Below are 20,003 nucleotides of genomic sequence, written 5' to 3' on the forward strand. Positions count from 1 at the left end.
CCACCTTTTTCCCTTCCTTTCCCTTTTTCTACTTTGTTTTATTTGCTTCATTCTCATTTCTGAGTTCTTTATTTTTTCATTTTGCCTGTTTCTATTTTTGAAATTTATTACTTCTATTTTGTTCCTTTTCTCTTTTGTCTTTCTTGTTTTCCCCTTTTTCTTTTCATTCTTTTTTTGCTTTATTCTTTTTATTTTGATATTTTTTCCTTCTTTCTTTTCCACTTGTACTTTTTTATTTGCTTCTTTCTTATATGTACATTTTTAATCTTGTCATTCTACCCCTTTTTTCTATCTAGTTCCTTCTATATTTTTCATTTTCCTTCTCCTATCCCTTTAACATCATCGTTTTTTTTTAAATTTCCCCTCCTGAAAGTGACTTCATCCTGACTGTTTTTCTCTGAAATAAGTCCAGCTCTCGTCTGATTGGTCAGAGCGTCTCAGGTTTATAAAGTGTCGGCCTCTCTTTAAACACAGTTTACGCCACAGATTATTATCCTGACACGTTGTACTAGTAAAGAGCCTCCACTCCTCTCTGTGTTTGCTTTCTAAAGATTTTAAAACACTTCAGATAAGTTCCTCTCTGTGGTGACAGACGGCTCACAGACTCTGTCACTTCCTTCATATCTGACAAACAGAAGTGTTCAGAGTCAGACTCGTCCTGACGTTGTGAGATGTTTCTCAGCAACAGTCCTGCTGCTCTGTGCTGTTGTCCTGCTGTCTCTCTATGTTTCAGTAATTACTTTTATCCCTTAATTGTTGCTCATGACCACAGCTGTCCTGATTCAGCAGTACTTGCATAATCTCTGCTGACGTCAAGGAGGCAAAACCATAATTTGAAGAAGCTCCACATGAGCCAGAGCTCAGCAGCTCAGTGTACGACAGTAAGATGTAAAATAATGTGCTTTACAACGCTCATATATGTATTTATGTTAGTAGATCTAAAGGAAGGAGACGTGGTCCACTGATGTTCTCAAATGAACATGGAGTCTCTGCTGAACCAGAGCTGAAAGTTCTTCTCTGCTTTTGTTGCTTTGGTTAGATGGTTTTTGAGAAGCTGCTTATTAAACATTACATACAAACGCGGAGGATCAAGGTTGATAATCGTTTGGGTCAGAGTCTGGATGAAAGTCACGACCTGCTGACTTGGAGGAGAGGTTGCAGGGATGAAAAAAGAGCTGAAGGTTCCTGGTTTGCGGCGTGAAGCCTGCATGTTGTCTCATGCATCTTTCATGCTTTCTCTGCCTGTCATCTGAATCTGAAGCGAGGACACAGGGTGAAAGTTGTGTCTCCGTGGAGTGGGCATCAGGGCGTACTCACGCGCTGACCTGCAGGTATCATACGCTGTAAGAGGATCTGGGGGTTCAGGTGTTGATACAGTCTAGGTCTGCAGCTCTCGAGTTTCTGTCTGAGACGCTCGGGGGCGGCACGTGTGAAGCTGTCGATAGCGATCAGCTCCTCCATTGGCCTCGATCAGCTGCTAAAGCCTCTTATTGATGCTCTGTGGACGCTCAGCGCTCGCCGAGGGGGGGCTAATGGTGTCAGACAGGGCGGCTGTAAAACTACAATCAGTCAATTAAAGCTGTAAATCAATAAAAAAAGGGAGAGAGGAAGTGAGATAAGCTGTGAGTCATGCACACACACACACACACACACACACACTCAGCTGTAAACGTGTGGACTTTAATCATTCATGCATTGATGCTAACACGTTTCTCTGTCTCTCTCAGTGCTTGGAGCTGCAGGGCTACATCCAGCCGCTGTCGTCCATCCTTCAGGCGCTGATATCAGGACGGTACTCTGACCGTAAGTCTCCCACACCCACCACCTCTCTGACGCCCCCTGCAGGTTTGATTCTGCATAGTTATTCTTAAAGCTCTGCAAACTGTAGTGATGGTGGACACTGGAGCCTAACTGTCAGACAGAAAAAGACAGAAGAGCAGAAGAAAGATAAACAGGAGAGAGATAGAGCACGAGCTAAAGGCTAAAACATGGGTTAAGCTGTTTGTGCTAATGTTAACTCCAACCCACAGTCAGCAGTTATTCTGCTGTGGTCTGTTCAAACTTGAGAGTCTATCAATAAAATGAAGAGTGAGGTTAATTCAAAGGCCCCATATTCTGCTACTTTTCTGCAGTTTAATATGGATCATTGATGTCTTCATGAAATGGTAGTAACATGTTTTGGTCAAAAAAGCCAATAAATCAAGCACAGCAGCATTGTTTCCAGGCTCTCAAAGCCCCTCTGTTCAGAACGCTCCGATTTAGTGGTCGTGACCTTCATATGTAAATGAGCCACCGCTGATACCACCCCGCTCTTCCACGTCACTGAGAGCGGCGCCACAAGCTCTGAGTGCACAATGTTTTGAAAACAGCAAGGCTTGTTTACCGTAACATTACAGGCTTTAACAACAGGCTAACCGCAGCTAAAGTTAGCATCATGAAGCTAACACAGAGACAGGGGGGACACTGAGGAAAAGCTCTTACATCTGCTCCACAGCACACAGCATTTAAAATACTCACATTTCCAGGGTCCCAGGTTTGTTGGTGGATGGTTGGTAATGCGCCTGGGTTCAGGACCAGACTATTCACTAGCCCTCTGTTGGACTGTCCAAAGTTGGAAAAGCAGTCGGCCGTGAAGTGACTAGCACACACATGCACAGTTTTACTGAGTGTAGCTGGAACATTTCCCTCATAAATGAACTCTAGACACTTAATCTCGTCTTCTTCTGAGATGGGAAGCTTGTGCATGGAACTATGTGGCTGTTTACAGCCAAAAACAGAGCAGTGATGGCAGTGATGGCCGCTGGAGCAGCAGCAGCGGGAAGGGGGCTCAGGGTATCTACTCCGGTGGACCAATCAGGTCAGACTTGCTCCTGATTGGTCAAAAAAGGCAAATCCTTGAAATTCCAAACAGCTCGTTGTAGGTCAGGATTTTACATTCACAAGCACTACTAAGAACAGGTTTGGTCATTAAATATCACATTTTGTGGGCTGGGAGGAAAGACAAAGACCCACAAATTTAACCAAGACTTGATAAAGGGATTTTTGCATAATATGGGACCTTTAACACATTACAGACACGTCTCAGAGCATCGGGCAGAGAGTAGAGCTAAATATAGCCAGCTAATAAACTACGGTACAAACTGACTAAGTTTGCTTGTTGTCACGTTTCAAACCATAGCTCATAACTGTTGATAAATGCCTTACTTTGTCGCATTGTATCTGGTAAAAGGTTGTCTTGAACAAAGAAAAGTAGAATTAAAAAGAAGATCTGACCTCCATTCATTTCCAAAACAAACACACACCTTGGTTCAAGTCACATCTTCACGACTCCGGGCCAAAGGTGTCACTGCGATCCACTTCAAGCAGATGGTCTACATCACTCTGCATTTATTCTTTCCAAATCAAATCTTCTCTGCAAAGGCAGCGTGCACTCTAAACGTGCACACTAAATGTGCATGCCAAGCACTCCAGCTGCAGAACAAACAGAAAGCATCAAAGGCCTCACGAGTCATTTAACAGCCTTCAGAGCGGAGCGCTCAGAGAGGAGAGCTGATGAAAGAGACGATGAGAGGTGAGATAAGAGCTCAGCGTCTAACAGGACCAACAGGAGAGGAGACAAACTGAGTTAGATCGTAGGTATAAGGTTTATCTTCAGATCTACCATGTGGATTTCATAGATTTAGAGTTCAGGCTGCAGATTTACAGGCTGCTCTCTCTGTGCTGACTGGACTGAAATGTCTTACATTAGGTCAAAAATGTTTCATAAGACTTTATATGAGCCACGTTCATCAGACAGGTCCAGAAGAATGTCAGATTTCAAGATATCAACGCTTGAATTTCTTTAAAAAGTGGGGTCAGAAACATGTGCCTGTTTGGTTTCTTGTTTAGGGACATTTTTCTTGTTTCCAGAAATCCGACAATAATTTTTTCTTTACCCCACTGGCAGATATTTTTTTACTAAGACTGAGACACAGATACTTGATCAGATTTCAGTTGTTAATTTGTTGGAAGATTCATGTTATAAAATGAGCAGATATCGCCCCCTGCTGTTTGACAGAGGCATCCGTCGTTCCTTTTTCATCAGTTTGATTAGCTTCTCTCTGTCTCCTGATCCTCCCACAGGTCTCGGCAGCTTCCAGGAGAACGTGGCCATAGACCGGATCCAGAGAATATTGGGGGTCCTTAAGAACCCACACATGGGGTAAACACCTAAAACACCTCTTCTCTTCCTCCTCTCCTGTTTCTGACCATTTCTCTGCCCCGTCCTGACCTCTGACCTCTGGTATTCAGTCACTTTGATGACAAACTTGGTCTGGATCATTCTCCAGACAGAAACAGTTTGAGAGAGAGATGGTTGTTTGCGGGGACAGCAGGGACGTTTTACAGTTACTGCTGATTAAAGCTCCCAGTCAGCCTCTAATTTCATCCCTCTGTATGGATGTGTGTGTGTGTGTGTGTGTGTGTGTGTGTGTGTGTGTGTGTGTGTGTGTGTAGGACAGCAGTAAACAGGCCTAAAAGCTGGGTCCAGTTAAAAATAACGAGCTGCAGGATTTGTCTGTCCTCAGGCTGCTGAAATCCTCAGAGTGAAACTAAACTTTACAAAGTTTCAAACTTCAGCTACTGAAAAAAATCTGAGGACAAGAAAAGTTTCAGTCCTAAAGGAAACAAAGAGCAGAGTGAAACTTCTTGTCAATTTAATAGTTTTAGCTTGTTAGCAGCAAACAGATTAGCCACATGTGTTAGCTTGCTTGTTTTGACAACTTGTACAAAGAAAGTCAGAAACTAACATGATGGCACCTGAAGGCCGAACTAAAGGCTTTAAACTCATCACAAGGCTCCAGACTGCCCCCTGAATGGTCGCATTTTGCTCCTTAAATTTGAGACGGTGTGAGTAAATTTTCCATCTTCTCGTGCATCTGTGACTAGTTGTTAGCAATGACGCACAAATAAGCTGGTTTGCCAACCGACATGAACTCCAAAAAAAGAAGAAAGGAGACTAAGCTCACAGTTTTAAGACAGGTTTTGTCACGGCCTTGACAGTCTTTGGTCTTGGCGTTCTCATTCTTGATGCGTCTTGGACTGGCAAAGCAGACTTGAAGGGATTTGTCGCCTACAGTATCCAGGCACTGGTGCTGGCGATGCAGATCACAGTGTTTGATAACACAACACCATTATTATCACACGCCCTTCAAGTTTAACCACTGACATACAGAATGCATCTGCAACAAGGTACACGCTGATCAGCAGGGGCGTGTCCAAATGTCTCAGACTGGGGTGCCCCGACCAGGGTCACTGACTTATAAAGGGGGGCATCAACTATGTGTTTTTGTTTGAATGTTATTAATTATGATTTTTAAAAACAAAAGGCTACAGTTTTAAATAATTAGATAGATAAGAAAAATTTAATCAAGATATAAATGATAAAAACCAAAACACAATATAGCAAAGCATTTAAAAAAAAACTACATTTTAACGTAAAAGTGCTGCAGTGCCTTAAAGATACTACTGTGCAAGTTTCCTTAAGTGCGTAAATCTACCATAGACTGTATATAGAGTGGACAGCGTGGCTCCGCCATTTATCATTCTACGGTTTTGAAGCCAAAATTCCCCCGTCACAGGCGCAGCCATTGGCAGCAACTGAAGCCAGAGTCTGCGCGGTAGAGACGATGAGGGATTCTGGGAGAATCTGAGTGGAGCTGGTTGACAAAAATAATATTTATTTTTTTCTTTCGAGAGTCTAATCACTTCTTGACTGTACCTCCCAACATATTTTACAATCCCTGAAGAAAATACACGAGAACGGCAGCTGTCAATCATCATTAAACCTTACGTAAAGCCTTGTTTTTAACCGCCTATAACTAATAAAAATGAAACTTTTCAGAAAAACAGAGGACTTGAATACAAGGCAGCCAAATAATATCTTCAAATCACCACAACAATCGGACGTGAGAAACATTTCCACGAGGTGTATTTATTTTTTTAATTTTGACCACAGCCCATCTGGAATGGCTGGAAAGCCTGATTTTTTAACCTATCCTACAGCCAGCCACCAGGGGGAGCAGTGTTTGTGGAGACCTCACTTTGAGCAGAGCAAGATGATGTCAATTTTTTTTTTACAGTCTATGGGTTCTACAGGTTTTCAGTGCTAACTTTCTCCCCATTAATCCTGTGTGTGCTAGAGGAACCAAATCCTGATAATAATAATACAGAAAACGAGGGGAAACGTGAGCATTTGCTTTGCAAGTCAACTTTACAGTGTGGGGCCCTAAATTTTCTGCTTGGACCCCTTAATTTTAAAGTTAGGAGCCACTGTAAAAAAAAGGTTGTCTGGAGCCCTGCCTCATATTTTTTCATGTTAACTGTTAAGGATCTGAGGACACAACACTTGTACAGTCGTAGGACTTAAAGATACAAGTTTAAACTAAACTGTGTTTGATCTTTAAATTCATGTGACACATAAAAAGGTTTCCTCATGCAGAGGTGAAAACAGCCTCAGTCTGAGCTCAAACTGACCGATGGTGCTGGCATCTGTTCTTTACGGCTTACAAAGTTATTATATTATAATATCATCATCATATCAAAGGCATGTTGAGAAAACACCTCATGGAAAATAAACGTTTATCTCAGAAACAGCTGAGCCAAATAATAAAAGCTCTAATAAAACAAGACGAAGAGATTTTCCTGTTTTCATCAGGAGAAATATGTTTAGCTTTATTTCAAACACCCTGCTGTTAACGTTCCTCCCTGCGCTGTATTTTTCTCCTGAACTCTGGACGACCACTGTTAACGTCACACACGTGAAGAATGACTCAAACAAACTATTTCCCGTCTCTGAAAGCGACACGATTAATCTGTGGCTATGAATTAAAAAAAACAAGAACAAAAGTTTGTTTAACAGTCAGATTTACAGCTCAGCGGATTGTTTCAGGACAAATTGAGTTAAAAAGAGGAGAAAAACAAAGTCAGAGAGATGTTAAAGAGTTCTGGTGAAAGAAGTTTTCTTTATCTTTACACATTTAACTCTGCAGGTTGTGATTAAAGAGCTTAAAAACAGAGTTAAAACTTCTGTCAGATGGTTCATATTCTATTATGTTTTCTGTTATTGATAATCTGGATTCAAATATTGACAACAGTACAAACAAACCTGAGGTTAAAGATCTGTTTAACCGCCTAAAGAGTTTTAGTCTGAGGTTGACTAATCTCAAATAAAAAACATCAAAAATCAGAATCTTTCTCTGTTAAGATAAAAACTCGGCTCGTTGTGATTCAAGGGAACGTCACATGAAAGTACAGTTTTACAACTCCTCGTATACATGCATCAGCAGCGTGTAGACGTGTGTGGTGGTTTTGTTTGCAGAGGAAATAAAAAGCTCTGAAATCGATCCTCCGTACAAACGTCTGATATGCAGAAAGAGAGATTATATAAGAGTCACAAACTGCAGCTAATGAACAACACGTGGAGCAAACATCAGGAAACACTCAGCCCGCTGCTCGCTGCTTGCTGCTCACTCACTAACACACACACAGGATTATTTCATAACAGACACAGAGATGCAGGGCGCTCACACCGCGGATACACAAAGAGGTCGGGAAGAGGAGCCAGCTCAGGTCCACTATCAGATCACCTGAAGGAGGGAACACAGGAGGACTCACTAACCACCAGGGACAAAGTCTTCCTCAAACTTTGATTCCTGTCTTTTAGCGTCAGAGCTCCATGTTTTCTCCTCCTCTTGATAAGCACTTTGCGGACCAATGTCTTTAAAGCTGTGCTATAATACCACGAGTGAATCAGCGAGTAGTGTCTGAAGTGCTGTTTCAACTTTGCTGAGTGAGTGGACAATATTGTTAGTAAGTAAGGAGTAGGGAATGAGTGAGTGATTTCAGACGCAACCACAGACTGTGGATGGATCTGTAGAGAGTTTTATCCTGAGATATGAAGAAGGACAGATTTTTCCGTACAGAAGTATTCTTTATTTACAGTCTGTATAATAAATGGACATAGCCTCTTTGACTACACCTGTCTGTTTCTGAAACAGAGAAGCAAAGCATTGGCTGGGGCCATATTGGAAATGAGGCAGACTTTGAAGGGCCATTCACACGACAACAGTTTTACGGTGAAACGCAAACGTATTGTTGCGTTTAGGCTTTACTTTTAAACGGAAACAGCATTTTAGCCATAGACTGTATAAAACATGGACGAAGCATCCGTGATGTCACCCGTCTGTTCCTTAAACTGTAAAATGAAGCCAATCCGCAGATGCAGCCACATTCGCTATGACGCCGGCTGTGAGTTTTTCTTGGAGCAGCTACAGGCGTCCAGTGGTCACGTGACCTCAGCTGTGCCTCTGATTGGAAAATGAAACAATCCTTATAACTTCTAAACCGCAGATATATGAAAAAAGTCACTCATAGTACAGTGTGCCGTTTGCGAAATCAGCATTATAGACCCAAGCTGTTTTTGAACCAAGATGTAAATGTGTTTTTATTGCTGTAAAAGTCTGTTTTTATGGCTGGGTGTGTACGTGACTTCTGGTCTTTCTGTAGCCAGCCTCAAGCGGATTCTCGACGAACAGCGACTTTTAGCACTTCCACATAGGCTTCACTTTTGCTAACTGGATGTTGCCCCTTGGATTAGGCCGACCTAAAACGCAAACTTTTGAAAACGGCCACCAGAGTCGAATTTTTCTGAAACGCTGCCATTGCTGTGCAAACAGTAAGCCGGCGTTTTCAGTGGAAACGCTGACGTCACACTCTGCTTTGCGCAAGTGCATCCAACAGTACAACAGTACCGTTGTTAGCATTCACCGATACACCAGATGATCGGCCCAACTCTACTTCAGTGGAAATCTACCAAAAGGGGCTTCTAGACAAGACAGTTATAGCGCCAACTACAGGCCTGGCATGCTTACTACAGAGGGTTTTTTCCGTGTAACACAGATTTTTTTCACTGCGTTTTCGCGTTTTCGGATGAAATGTTGTTGTGGGACTCTTCGATCACCGCTAAAGGGTGCTTGTCTGTCAATCAGCTGAGCTGTACCTCTGACTGGACGAACTTGTGATCTTAATATCTTCTAAACTGCCAAGTTAGAAAACAAATGACCCTCACGTACAGTGTACTGATAGTAAAATTAGTGAATCAGGCTGTCAATAGGTTTATTTCTGCTGTGAAAACGTCTTCTTTTGGCTTGGTGTGTATGTGGTTTCTGGTATTTCCAGCATCAGCCTCTAGTGGACAGTCAATGAACTGCAGATTTTAACACTTCTACATCCCCTTAGACCGGAGGTTGCTACTTGGATAAAAGGAGAAATGATATTGTTGAATTTTCAGACATGGTTGAAGGTGAAGTTCCTCCTCTTGAAAAGTCCTCCACCATTCCCAGAGCGATGCCATCATTAAATAATCGCTGAGAGGTTCAAACGTTGATAGAAATCCAGTGGATCTCCTTCTCTTTGTGACCTGTTGGTGACCCATCTTGAGCTTCTTATCCTTCCTGCCTCCTGTTACAGATCAGTTTATTCTGTGTTTATTGAAAAACAGACAGACTGGGAGCTCTGGGCGTCCTGGTAGTTACACAACTCTGCTTGTTAGAGAGATTTCCAATCAAACAAATCAAACTCTGGGTAGACCAACACAGAGCACGTCCACAGCTTCCTCTGCTGGGCTGCAGATCTGACATGTGGGCTGAAATGAAGGTCTGTGCCATAAACAGTTTGTCTGATGTGGACCGCACAGGGAGCAGCAGCAGCAGCGGAGGAGGCTTCAGGAGTGTAACAGTAATGTCGGATTAAACACACAAACATCCTGCTGTGTGGGTAAAGGCACCTCGCTCTTCTACCAACACGACGAGTGAGATGTTTTTTTAAGCAGCCGTGTTTCACATTAAAGCCTCCGAGGTCGTAAAACCAGGAGTGAGCTGAGTCTGAAGCTTTCAGGAATATTAACAGAGCTCGTTCAGGGAGGGGGCTGCTGATCGTAAATAAGAATCATTCTCTGTTTGTGCTGAAATCTGAGAAATGTGAGTGTTTGAAAGTTACAGCCACAATAAAGCCTCCGTACTCCCCGAGGAGGGAGACGAAGAGTCAGAGAGTTTAAACAGAAAGCTTTTAGAGGAACGAGTCAAGGAAATTAAGTTTGATTCGAAATAAACGTAAAAAACCAGAGACATGTCATCGCCTTCAAACCCAGTGTAACGTCCACATTTTGATCCCTCTTAAAGAGACTTTTGGTTTAATAGAAGTAAATCCAGCAAGCTTTCAGTACGGCACACATTTTGTGACATTTCCTTTGACTAAAACTGGGAGAGGTCCCCAAATTAACAACATTTACCATAGCACTTTTTGGTACTCTCCTGTTGGGGTGCCAGACACACCATCAGATCCCAGAAGGTGGAGCTAGAAACACTGCAGTCCACTGATTGGCGTCATGAACATTGTAAAGCTACTGTCGAAACAAAACTGTGTTGTGTTTTTCTTCTTCGTTGGATTTATGAGCAGGGAACTCTGTGTTGCACTGCTATGCCGTTAAGCTATTACCTATCCAATGCTGCTAGCGACTTCTAGCTTAGACGCTGCCTACCAAGAAGGGCACGATTGTCTGTGGATACACAAACAGGATCAGGTTTTACCAATCAGACCTGTACCAAACTGTACTGAACCATACCTGATCAAGCATGCGCCCCATGTATGGAGGTTAGCATTGTTGGTTCGACTTCCCGCTCGTACCTCGCTCTCTACTCGCAACATTTCCTCTGTCTTCAGCCGTCCTTTGAAAAACAGACGTAAAGACCCCGAACGGTAACTCAAAGAAACAAAACCACTGAGAAATGAAAACACGAAGTCTCAGAAACAAAACAATTCAGAGCTAGCATCATAGCTTCCTGTTGTTTCTACTTATGTCTTCATCCATGTTCCAACAGATTAAATCATCTTTAAACCGTCCAGAAGTGAGTCCTAGGACGACACAATATCAACACGACAGCTTTTATCGTATTTCCCGCACTATAAGGTGCTTCAGAGTATAAGGCACACCTCAATGAGTGACCTATTTGAAAACTGTTTTCATATATAGGGCGCACCGCATTATAAGGCGAATAGAATAGAAGCTACAGTAGAGGCTGGGGTTGTGTTATGCATCCATTAGATAGAGCTGCGCTAAAGTAGAGACGGTGAAGAATTCTGTGAGAATCTGAGTGGAGCTGGGTGACAAAAATAATAATTATTTTATTTCTTTCTAGAGTCTTATAACTTCCTGACCCTACCTCCTGACTTATTTTACAATCCCTGAAGAAAAAACACGAGAACATCAGCTGTCAATCATCATTAAACGTTACATAAAGCCTTGTTTTTAACCTCGTATAACTAATGAAAACAAAACTTTTCAGAAAAAAAGAGGACTTATACACAATGCAGCCAAATGATATCTTCAAATCAGCACAACAATCGGACGTGAGAAACATTTCTACGAGGTGTAATAATTTTTTAAAGTTTGACCACAGCCCATCTGGAATGGCTGGAGAGCTGTATTTTTAAACCTATACTGCAGCCAGCCACCAGGGGGAGCAGTTTTTGCGGAGACCTCACTTTGAGCCGAGCAAGCGGACGTCCATTTTTTCTACAGTCTACGAGCCACATTTTTGTTTTCAAAAAAAGTGCGACCTTAAAGGCGATGCTGTTTCTGCCGTCCACAAAAGCTGTTTCCAGAGATCAGTTCACATGCCAGGCCTTTGGGGGGCGCTGTATTGCTCTTACAATAAACAAGAGAAGTAGCCCAGGCCAGCCTGTGAGCTAACGTTAGCACTTAGCAGAATTCCTCTTTACTGGTTCTTACCGCTGTTACGTCGGCTACGCCCCCTGACTACGGTAGCCATGATTAATCAATATTCATCCATATATAAGGCGCATACGATTATAAGGCGCACTGTTGGCGTTTGAGAAAGTTAAAGGCTTTTAGGTGCAGAAGATACGGTACTTAAAACGCTGTGTTAAATTAGTCGGTAAAGTCTGTTCCAACATCATCTTTGATTCAGAGCAGGTATGTGTCTCCATGGTAACTGTGAGCTTGTTGTCATGGAGGGTCATTAAATGTTTGATATTCCTCACACTTTAGCTCTGTTTTGGTCTCAACCACCATCCTCTACGGAAAAATCATCAGTATCACTTTTTAACCGTCAAAAATTTCTTGTTAAAACTACAGAAAGTTCTTCAGAATCAGAGACAGATTTATCACGGAGTGGTTTTTACATCACAAGACAAGTGTTATGGTCTGTTGGTGCAAACAGGCTGACGTTGTGATGTGATAAATTTACTCTATTACTGCACAAAAAATTATGTTATTACACCCTGATACTTTTCTTTTTATAACAATGTATTGCAATGTCCTTATAACATGAAACTCATTGTAAAATTATTGTTAGGAAAAAAAGTTTGATGTCGTAACATGATTTTAAACCCTTTCTTTTTCCTGGTGTGGTAGCAATAGGCTTCCGTACAATATAGCTTTGAGTTTAAACACACAAAACTTGGAGCTGAAAGAGGCCACGTTTTCGTATAATTGACAGAAAATAAAATAAATTTAGCAACTATTCGTGTTTTTTTGTATATATTTGTATATATTTTTAAATAATAGAAAAGATATTCAGTTTTTAATCATTTTAACGTTTTTTTAAAGTGGACCTGTGGACCCCCCCTGAGGGTCTTGACCCCGCTTTGGGACCCCCTGACTGAGGCCATAAAACAAATTTACACGTTGAAGAATTTGCAGGCTTCGTTTATCCACACAGAGCTGGAATCTTCCAGAGGAGATGTTTCACTTCATAAAACTGAGAGCTGTGTGACGCTGTGACGTCAGTGTGTGAGTGTGTGTGAGCAGTGGGCGGGGCCTCAGAGAGCCGCTCCTGGGCTTACTGCTCTATTTATAGCCTGTGAATGGAACGAGGGCCCCCCTTCCTCCCCGCTGCTGCCACGTGTGGGCTGTGTGTATGTGTGTGTGTGTGTGTTAGAGTGTGTGTGCTGCGGTCACATTTCTCATGTGGACCTGAACATGCTCTACTCGCAATCACGTCATGTGACGCTGATCAGATAGCATCACACAGACGGAGAGGAATGCAGAGACACACTGATCTCACACACACACACACACACACACACACACACACAAACACACACACACACTGCAGGCCTTTTTATTTATTCAGCCTTTGTGCTGTTTCATGTCGTCCACCAATCAGACGCAGCGGATCGTTGATGTGTCTGCAGAGGCTTTATGAGGATTATGTAACGGCCATTGGCGAGACATCCCTAAGCCATCTGATCAGAGTGTGTGTGTGTGTGTGTGTGTGTGTGTGTGTGTGTGTGTGTGTGTGTATGTGTATGTGTGTGCAGGGGGTCTGACTGTTAATCTGCAGTGAAAACTCCTCAGATGTCAGAGTCTGAGGAAACAGAAACAGCTCACCTCCTCCTCTCTGCAGCGTCTTTAAACCGTCTGTCTGTCTGTCTGCACACCTCTCTCCTCTCACCTGTCACACCAGGTGTGTCACAGCTGTTCTGTGACATCTGCAGCCTGCATGTCATGTTGTAAAATGTGCACATTGCATCATTTTTCTACGTGTTTCACATCCAGAGTTTGTTTCTCTCCAGGTTCCTTCCTTATTTCCTCTCCCGTGCACTTCCTTTCTGTCCTTTCTGCACTTAACCTCCACCTGAATGAATTACAGATAAATCCTCAAATCAAACTGATTTACAGCCTCACTTTCAGTCTATTATTTTAAACTAAAGATGGTAAATGTTAAGTCTTTGTGTCGGCTAACAGATGCAAAGTGACGACTTCACATGAGACTTTTTGAGGTTTCGAACATGTAAAACCAGAATTATTGAGATGTTTTAGTTGAAATACTGTCAGATTGTTAGGTGTAGGTATGATAAAATTCTTGTTTTACACCCTGGTTCTCTGTCTTTCTTGTAGCGGACGTTTCCTGAACATCTTACTGAAAATCGAAGCGATGCTCCTGAGCTGGTTTCCTTACATCAGACCGAGCGTGTCGCAGTCAGACGACAGCTCAGCCGCCAAGAAACTAAAGGTAGAGGACTCAAAGTCTGAAATTTGTCCTGTGTTTTTGAGGTCTGTGAGAAAAAGCTGTGGGAGCACAGAGAATACAAGTTTCTCCATCAGCTGTTTGCAGCCTGTGCAGAGAGACGGACAGAGACACAGACTCAGCTCCTCTCTCCTCTCCTCTCTGTCTGTGTAAGCTCTCTGTCTCACTCTCGTGGAGTCGGGTTATGTAAGAGGACCTCTGAAGGTTTGACTGTTTTTACTGGAGCTGTGCTGGTTTCATAAGAAGAGCTGAGGTCAGTGTTCAGGGGAAAACCAGCGCGGCTCCACGCAGGAATGAGTGGACTGACAGACAGATAAATAAACCTTAGAAACACATTAAACACACATTAAACACACATTGAAAGTCAGTAAAAGCTACAAAAGGAGCGGGTCAGATAAAGTCCATTTAAACTCAGAGAGGCTGTGAGGACAGAGTCCAGCAGGACTCCTTTAGTCCAGAGGTTTGGAGGATGTGACACTCCTACACAACGTTTAAACAGAGAGATCTGACGATACTTTGATAATTTGTTTAAATCTGATCAGAAAAGATGGTACAGTAAATCTAGAGATGTTTAAATTCTAACTTAAAATAAATAAAAAAAATACATCCTTTTTTTTCTCAGAATTCAAAAATTGCAGAGAAAATTCAAAGTCAGCATTCCAACTTAAATATCCAAATGTTACGATAGAAAAATCAAATTCTGACTTAACACCTAGAATTAAAAAAAAAGGTCAGATTTCTCGGAGGATTCTTAAATTATAATAAAATTTAATCCCGAATTTGAAAATCAATCTCCAGATTCTTTAAAAAAAATGCTGACTCTGATTTCAGGTTCCTGATTTTTGTTTTCTGGCATTACCTTTTGGGGAAAAAAACAAAACAAATACATTACAGCTGCCTGTAGCGCCCTCTGTAAGTTTGATCGTATTCCAACAATAAAAGTTTTTAAAGTTAAAGATTTGTTAGCATGTTAGCTTACACAAGAAATCGAAACTTAAATCAAAATTCAGAATTAATGAACAAAAATTGAGAAAAAACGAAATTCTGATTTCTTTGAATTACAAAAATTCTGTTTCAAATTTCTACAAAATATGAGAATTCAGACAAATTTTAATGAGTCAAAATCTCAAAATAAAAAAAATGACCTGAAATTCTGACAATTCTGTTAAATGTTATCATCAGAATTCATTATTCTAGTTTTTTTTTCGTCTGGTGTTCCCTGATGGAGAAACACATCTCAATGGCCCTCATTACCCCTTGTACGTTTGACTTTTTTCAAGATAAAGGAAAACTGGAGCGCAGATGCCCAGAGGTGTAGGTCGCGCTCCAGTGGTTGGCCCAGGCTTGAATCCACTGTCCTGCCCTATCCAATTAAAGTCATAAAAAGCCCCAAAAAATCTTAACAGAAAAAAAAACTTAAAAGTGTTTAAAGAGAGAATTAATCATCTGTTGGCATGTAAGCTAAGAATCTGAAATTAGAAAAAACTAATAATTAAAAAAAAAAAAAAAGACTTAGATCATAAGGCTCTAAAAGATTTCAAAAAAATGTTCGAGTCCAGACAGTTTTTGAAGTCACTAAAGTTAGTTGATTTTACCGTCAGAATCCCTGGTTGTGACAAAAAAAAAAATCAACGGCCTTTACACCTTTTGTAAATTTGACTCTACTTTAAGAAAAAACAAAATATTACACACTTAAAAAAAAGAGAATAAATTAAAGAATGAATGAAATCCTCCACAATGAGAGCCGCTGATTTATTTTGGAGCCAAAACATTCAGAGCTCCCCCTGCTGACCGCACAGCAGAAGCTTTTTTTGTAAACTCCTGTTTTTTGGTGATGTTTCTTTATTTTCTGGATTGTTCTGATGTTTTTCTTTAGTTTATCGGATCAGTCTTTTTTATCCTGTGTGTAAATTTTAACGAATGTTCAGTTGGTGAATACGTTTTTTCTCTTTCTCTTCTCTTCCCAGCCTCACAGCAGTGCCTCTCCTCCTCCTCCTCCTCCTTCTTCCTCCTCAGACGTGGAGTCTCCTCTCGCTGCCTCTCACTCTTCCACTCGCCTCAAATGGCTCCACACATCTCCCATCAGCTCCCTGAAGACCCCCGAATCCTCGCTCCCCCGGCGCCCCGCCTCCCCTCGCTCACCTCCTCCCACGTGCTGCAAACAGGAAGTGACCCAGGACAACGCCGTCTCCTCCACCTCAGACCTCCACTCCGCTCCTCCACGCCACCTCCTGCCTGCCGCCGCCGCTGCCCCTCGTATCAGCCGGGGGCCTCTGCCCTTTAAGATCAGCTCTCCGTGTCTGGAGCGCCTCCTGCAGGCGAAGGAGAGCATCATCTCCCCCCGGACAGACGAGGAGGAGGGATGGACGCTATGAGGGCGGGTTATTCAGGACTAACAAACATGGCTTCCACAGACCGAGGACACTAAAGGCCTTAAAGAGCACGTTTCACAGTCTTCTTCTTTAAATCTGCAGCTGGACCAGCGGACCGGGTCCAAATCCTGACTGAGTCTGTCTGAGTCCAGCTCAAAGGTTAAAACCATGTCGGCAGAGCACGCACACACACACACACTCACACTATCACAGACTGAACCTACACACAGTGTGTGGCTCTGGTTGGTTCTGGTTGGTTCTGGTTCCTGTTGCTCTGTTTGATCTGCTCTCTAAAGATTCTCTACCTCAGGCTGAAAACAGAGCAGAGCCGATGGTGAAACCGTCTCCAGGAGCTTCAGATTCAGGGCTGGACAAAGACCTCATCACCAAAACACAAATCATGATCTAATGTCTCTGAGGCTGACTTCCTGTACGCCCTAAATGAGACTCCTGCTCAAACAGGAAGTTTAAGTTATAAAAACCAAACAGGTCAGCTGTGCCTTTGATTTTTGACTCATGAGTTAAGACATCTTTAAAAGGGAGTTCAAACAAATTCAATCATCTTTAAAGAGGGGGTGTTGTTTTATTCTTCAGTCTTTAATATGTCCTTTTGGTGACCCCGTAGCTTCGTAAAATCCCTATTTTCCTGTCTCTGATGTTTTAGTTAACTCCTAATTTCAATCTGAACCACTTTGTTTTAGCTGCTGTCTCTTTAAGACTCCCCCTTCCCTCTGATTGGCCAGCTTCCTGCTAGGGCGGAGCTATGGGTAGACCTTGGTGATTGAGGCCCAAATGAGATACTTATGCGATGACCTCATCATTTCAGCAAGTCAGGTAAAGATCTCGTTAAATATGTTGTGTTAGCATTTGGAGATAAGTCATGCTAACGACACCTCGTCTTTGTGACACAGTGTAATTCATCTGTTATAGTTTGATTTTCTTACATTGTTGCTCCTACTGACTTAAATTTTTCAACACAGACCACAGATTACTGCCCCCTGCTGGTGTGGAGGGTTATTCCTCTGGAGCACATCGAGATCATTTTCAAATTCAAACTCTCTACTGGAAGGAAAAGATCATAAAAAACATTTTTGTCAAAGTAGAAAAGCACAATCTGATCAATGTTTGGAGAATATAATAGAATAACTCAAACCAACGCTCGTCACGCTGCTGATTTGTCCAGCCCTGCTCCTCTGGTTCCCTCGCTCACAGCCGGTAACGATAACAGATACCCACAGAACCAGGGCAGGTCTGGAGCTCCAGGTTTTCATTTTTCATGATCTGTGTTTGGGTTTAAAGTCGGGAACAAACCGAACTTCCCAAAAGCTGTAAACATTTTGTTACTGTTGGTGAAAGAGACGCAAATATTTGGACTCAAAACCTCGGAGGTAAAACCGAACCCTCGTCCTCACAAACATCTACTGCCTGAGTTTGATTCACCAGAGGGAAACTGTACTGTCATTTATTGGTGCTGCTCTCTTTTTTAATCCTCAGAATACGAGCTGGAAACATCTCTGCTTCTCTTCCAGGGACGGAGACTGAATCAGGTTTTTATTTCAGATCTCAGCTGATTTAGAAAACTGAAGTTAGTCCAAGAGATTTATCTCAGAAACAAACCCACTAAGAGCTTCCACAAACTCGGCAGAGAATCAAAACATGGCAATAACAAGAAACGACCAAACGTGAAGAGAGGGCGGAGCCAGGAGGACCAGAGGTGGAAGTTACCTGTAGCGTGGTTTGGTAGATACATCAGTTTTTGGCTTTGGTTTGGAGTTTAATGAGGTTTTGGTAGAGACCAGTCAGTCCCAGGTGTCCCAGTCTGTGTGACTTTTAGTGGGACCTTAACTGACTAAACAACATCGACTGTGTGAAGATGATCCGTTCCTGCGCCATGCTCCCCCTGCTGGTCATGACAGAGAACACACGTGTAGGTACTTCCATTGATTCTGACTCAACTGTCCCTGAACGCATCGTGCAGACAGGCTGAATTGAAGCTCTGCTCTCGTGGTGCGTTCACTGTCACTGTAAAATGTGCAAATCCAAACCTGCCCTCTGACCGATAGCTCTGCCAACAGGAGCAGACAGTTTGACCTTTGACCTGTGGAGGTTTTTCTTTGTGTACATAGTTTTTTCACGTTTATTTACTCCAGGGAAAAAATGGCCTTTGTGATATTTTGTACTTCTAATAAATGTGTTGTTTCTGAATTGATCTCTGGTTCTTTCTTTCTTTCTTTAATGGGACAGTGACAAATAAAGGGTTGGTATCACAAATACGCTTTTAACTTGTTGAAGAGGCTGTGAGGACTACATGTTGGAAGTGGATTGCAGCAACACCTTTTGGTCCAGGGTCTCACGCACCCTGCCGTAAAAATGCACATAATTACAAACAGTTTAGGCCTTGATTTAGCTTTTAGCTCATGCTCTATCACTCTACTGTTTATTTTTTTTGCTGGCTTTTTCCAGTGTCCACCATCACTACAAAATTCAATGTGCTGTAAATCAGTGGCGATTGCTCCACGACTGCAAGGGAAGCTCAGCTTCCCCTAAAACGTCCCTAAAAAAAGTGGTGATATGTTCTGCTGTGTGTACATTTCATTGACATAATATGCGCTAGAATTCCTTCACCTTTTGTTCAGAATCAGCTCCTATCACAGGTAACTGGCTCCACCTCCTTCTCATTTATCCCTGCAGCGTCTCAGCACTTTAACACAGTCGGACGCTGAGCGTCTTTGGACTTCAGCGGGGAAGCTTAGAGTGGGTTGGGTCACTGTGGAAATTGGACGGTCATTGGATAAACGCTGGGCTTTGTCCCGCCCTTGGGTGCTCAGCGTCTCTGGGGGTCTATGAGGCAGTGGGCTGGCCTGGACGCTGGGCTTCTGCATGATGATTGGATGATCTGTCTGAGGCCGTTTTTGATTGACAGTGAAATGAGCCAGTCAGCGATCTTGAAGTATAACCCTCCACTGGAGCATCTTCTCAGTTTTACAGTCAATTGTTCTGGACTGATCCAGAGGCTTTATCAATCCCCAGCGAATTTACTTTTCTTAAAATCGACGAGTGTTGTGTTTATAGATTCTCTCTCTTTTCACCAATAAGCAGCTACAGATACAGCTGTGGAGCTTCTCCCCCTGTCACTCACACTTAAAGCCTGTCGTAGTCTCACGTAGCAGCTCCAGATGCTAACAAGCTGACACGGAGGGTAGAATTTACATTTAAATAAATAAACAAATTTATGATGTAGGCCGGAAAAAAAATGAGCTTCCCCTCCTTGACTGACCAGCAGCCGCCACTGCCGTAAATCCATCCGTTCCTGTCCGACTCAATTGGGATGCTGAGACATAGCATTTAGGAATAACCTATATTGATTCTGATAATCTCATTTTAAAGAATGGATTAGATTAGATAGATTATGAGAAGGCATATCTAGAAGTGAGAGTTTCTTAAGATCACTAAGAAAGTCCTCACAGTTCTTTTAAGAATGTATTCACACCTGGATCATTTGGTAGTTGTTCCAAAACAGTGGAGAGCCCCTGAAAGTCTG

The 20,003-nt window shown here is 42.4% G+C and overlaps 1 protein-coding gene across 3 annotated transcripts in view; it reads left to right on the forward strand.

Annotated features, from left to right (window-relative positions):
• The window catches only part of LOC141788370 (uncharacterized), a 22,423-nt gene extending 3,804 nt beyond the window's left edge, over positions 1-18,619 (forward strand). For all 3 annotated transcript variants that reach the window (XM_074667309.1, XM_074667310.1, XM_074667308.1), the window contains exons 3-6: positions 1,728-1,803; positions 4,123-4,201; positions 13,961-14,075; positions 16,058-18,619. In XM_074667309.1, coding sequence (XP_074523410.1) covers positions 1,728-1,803; positions 4,123-4,201; positions 13,961-14,075; positions 16,058-16,465 — 678 coding nt within the window. In that variant the 3' untranslated portion in view covers positions 16,466-18,619. The remainder of the gene's footprint in view (positions 1-1,727; positions 1,804-4,122; positions 4,202-13,960; positions 14,076-16,057) is intronic.
• Positions 18,620-20,003: the final 1,384 nt, after the last annotated feature.

This window comes from Halichoeres trimaculatus, unplaced genomic scaffold, assembly GCF_033239565.1.
Source record: "Halichoeres trimaculatus isolate MK-OKI-2021-1 unplaced genomic scaffold, fHalTri1.1 fHalTri1_scaffold_3, whole genome shotgun sequence".
NCBI lineage: Eukaryota > Metazoa > Chordata > Actinopteri > Labriformes > Labridae > Halichoeres > Halichoeres trimaculatus.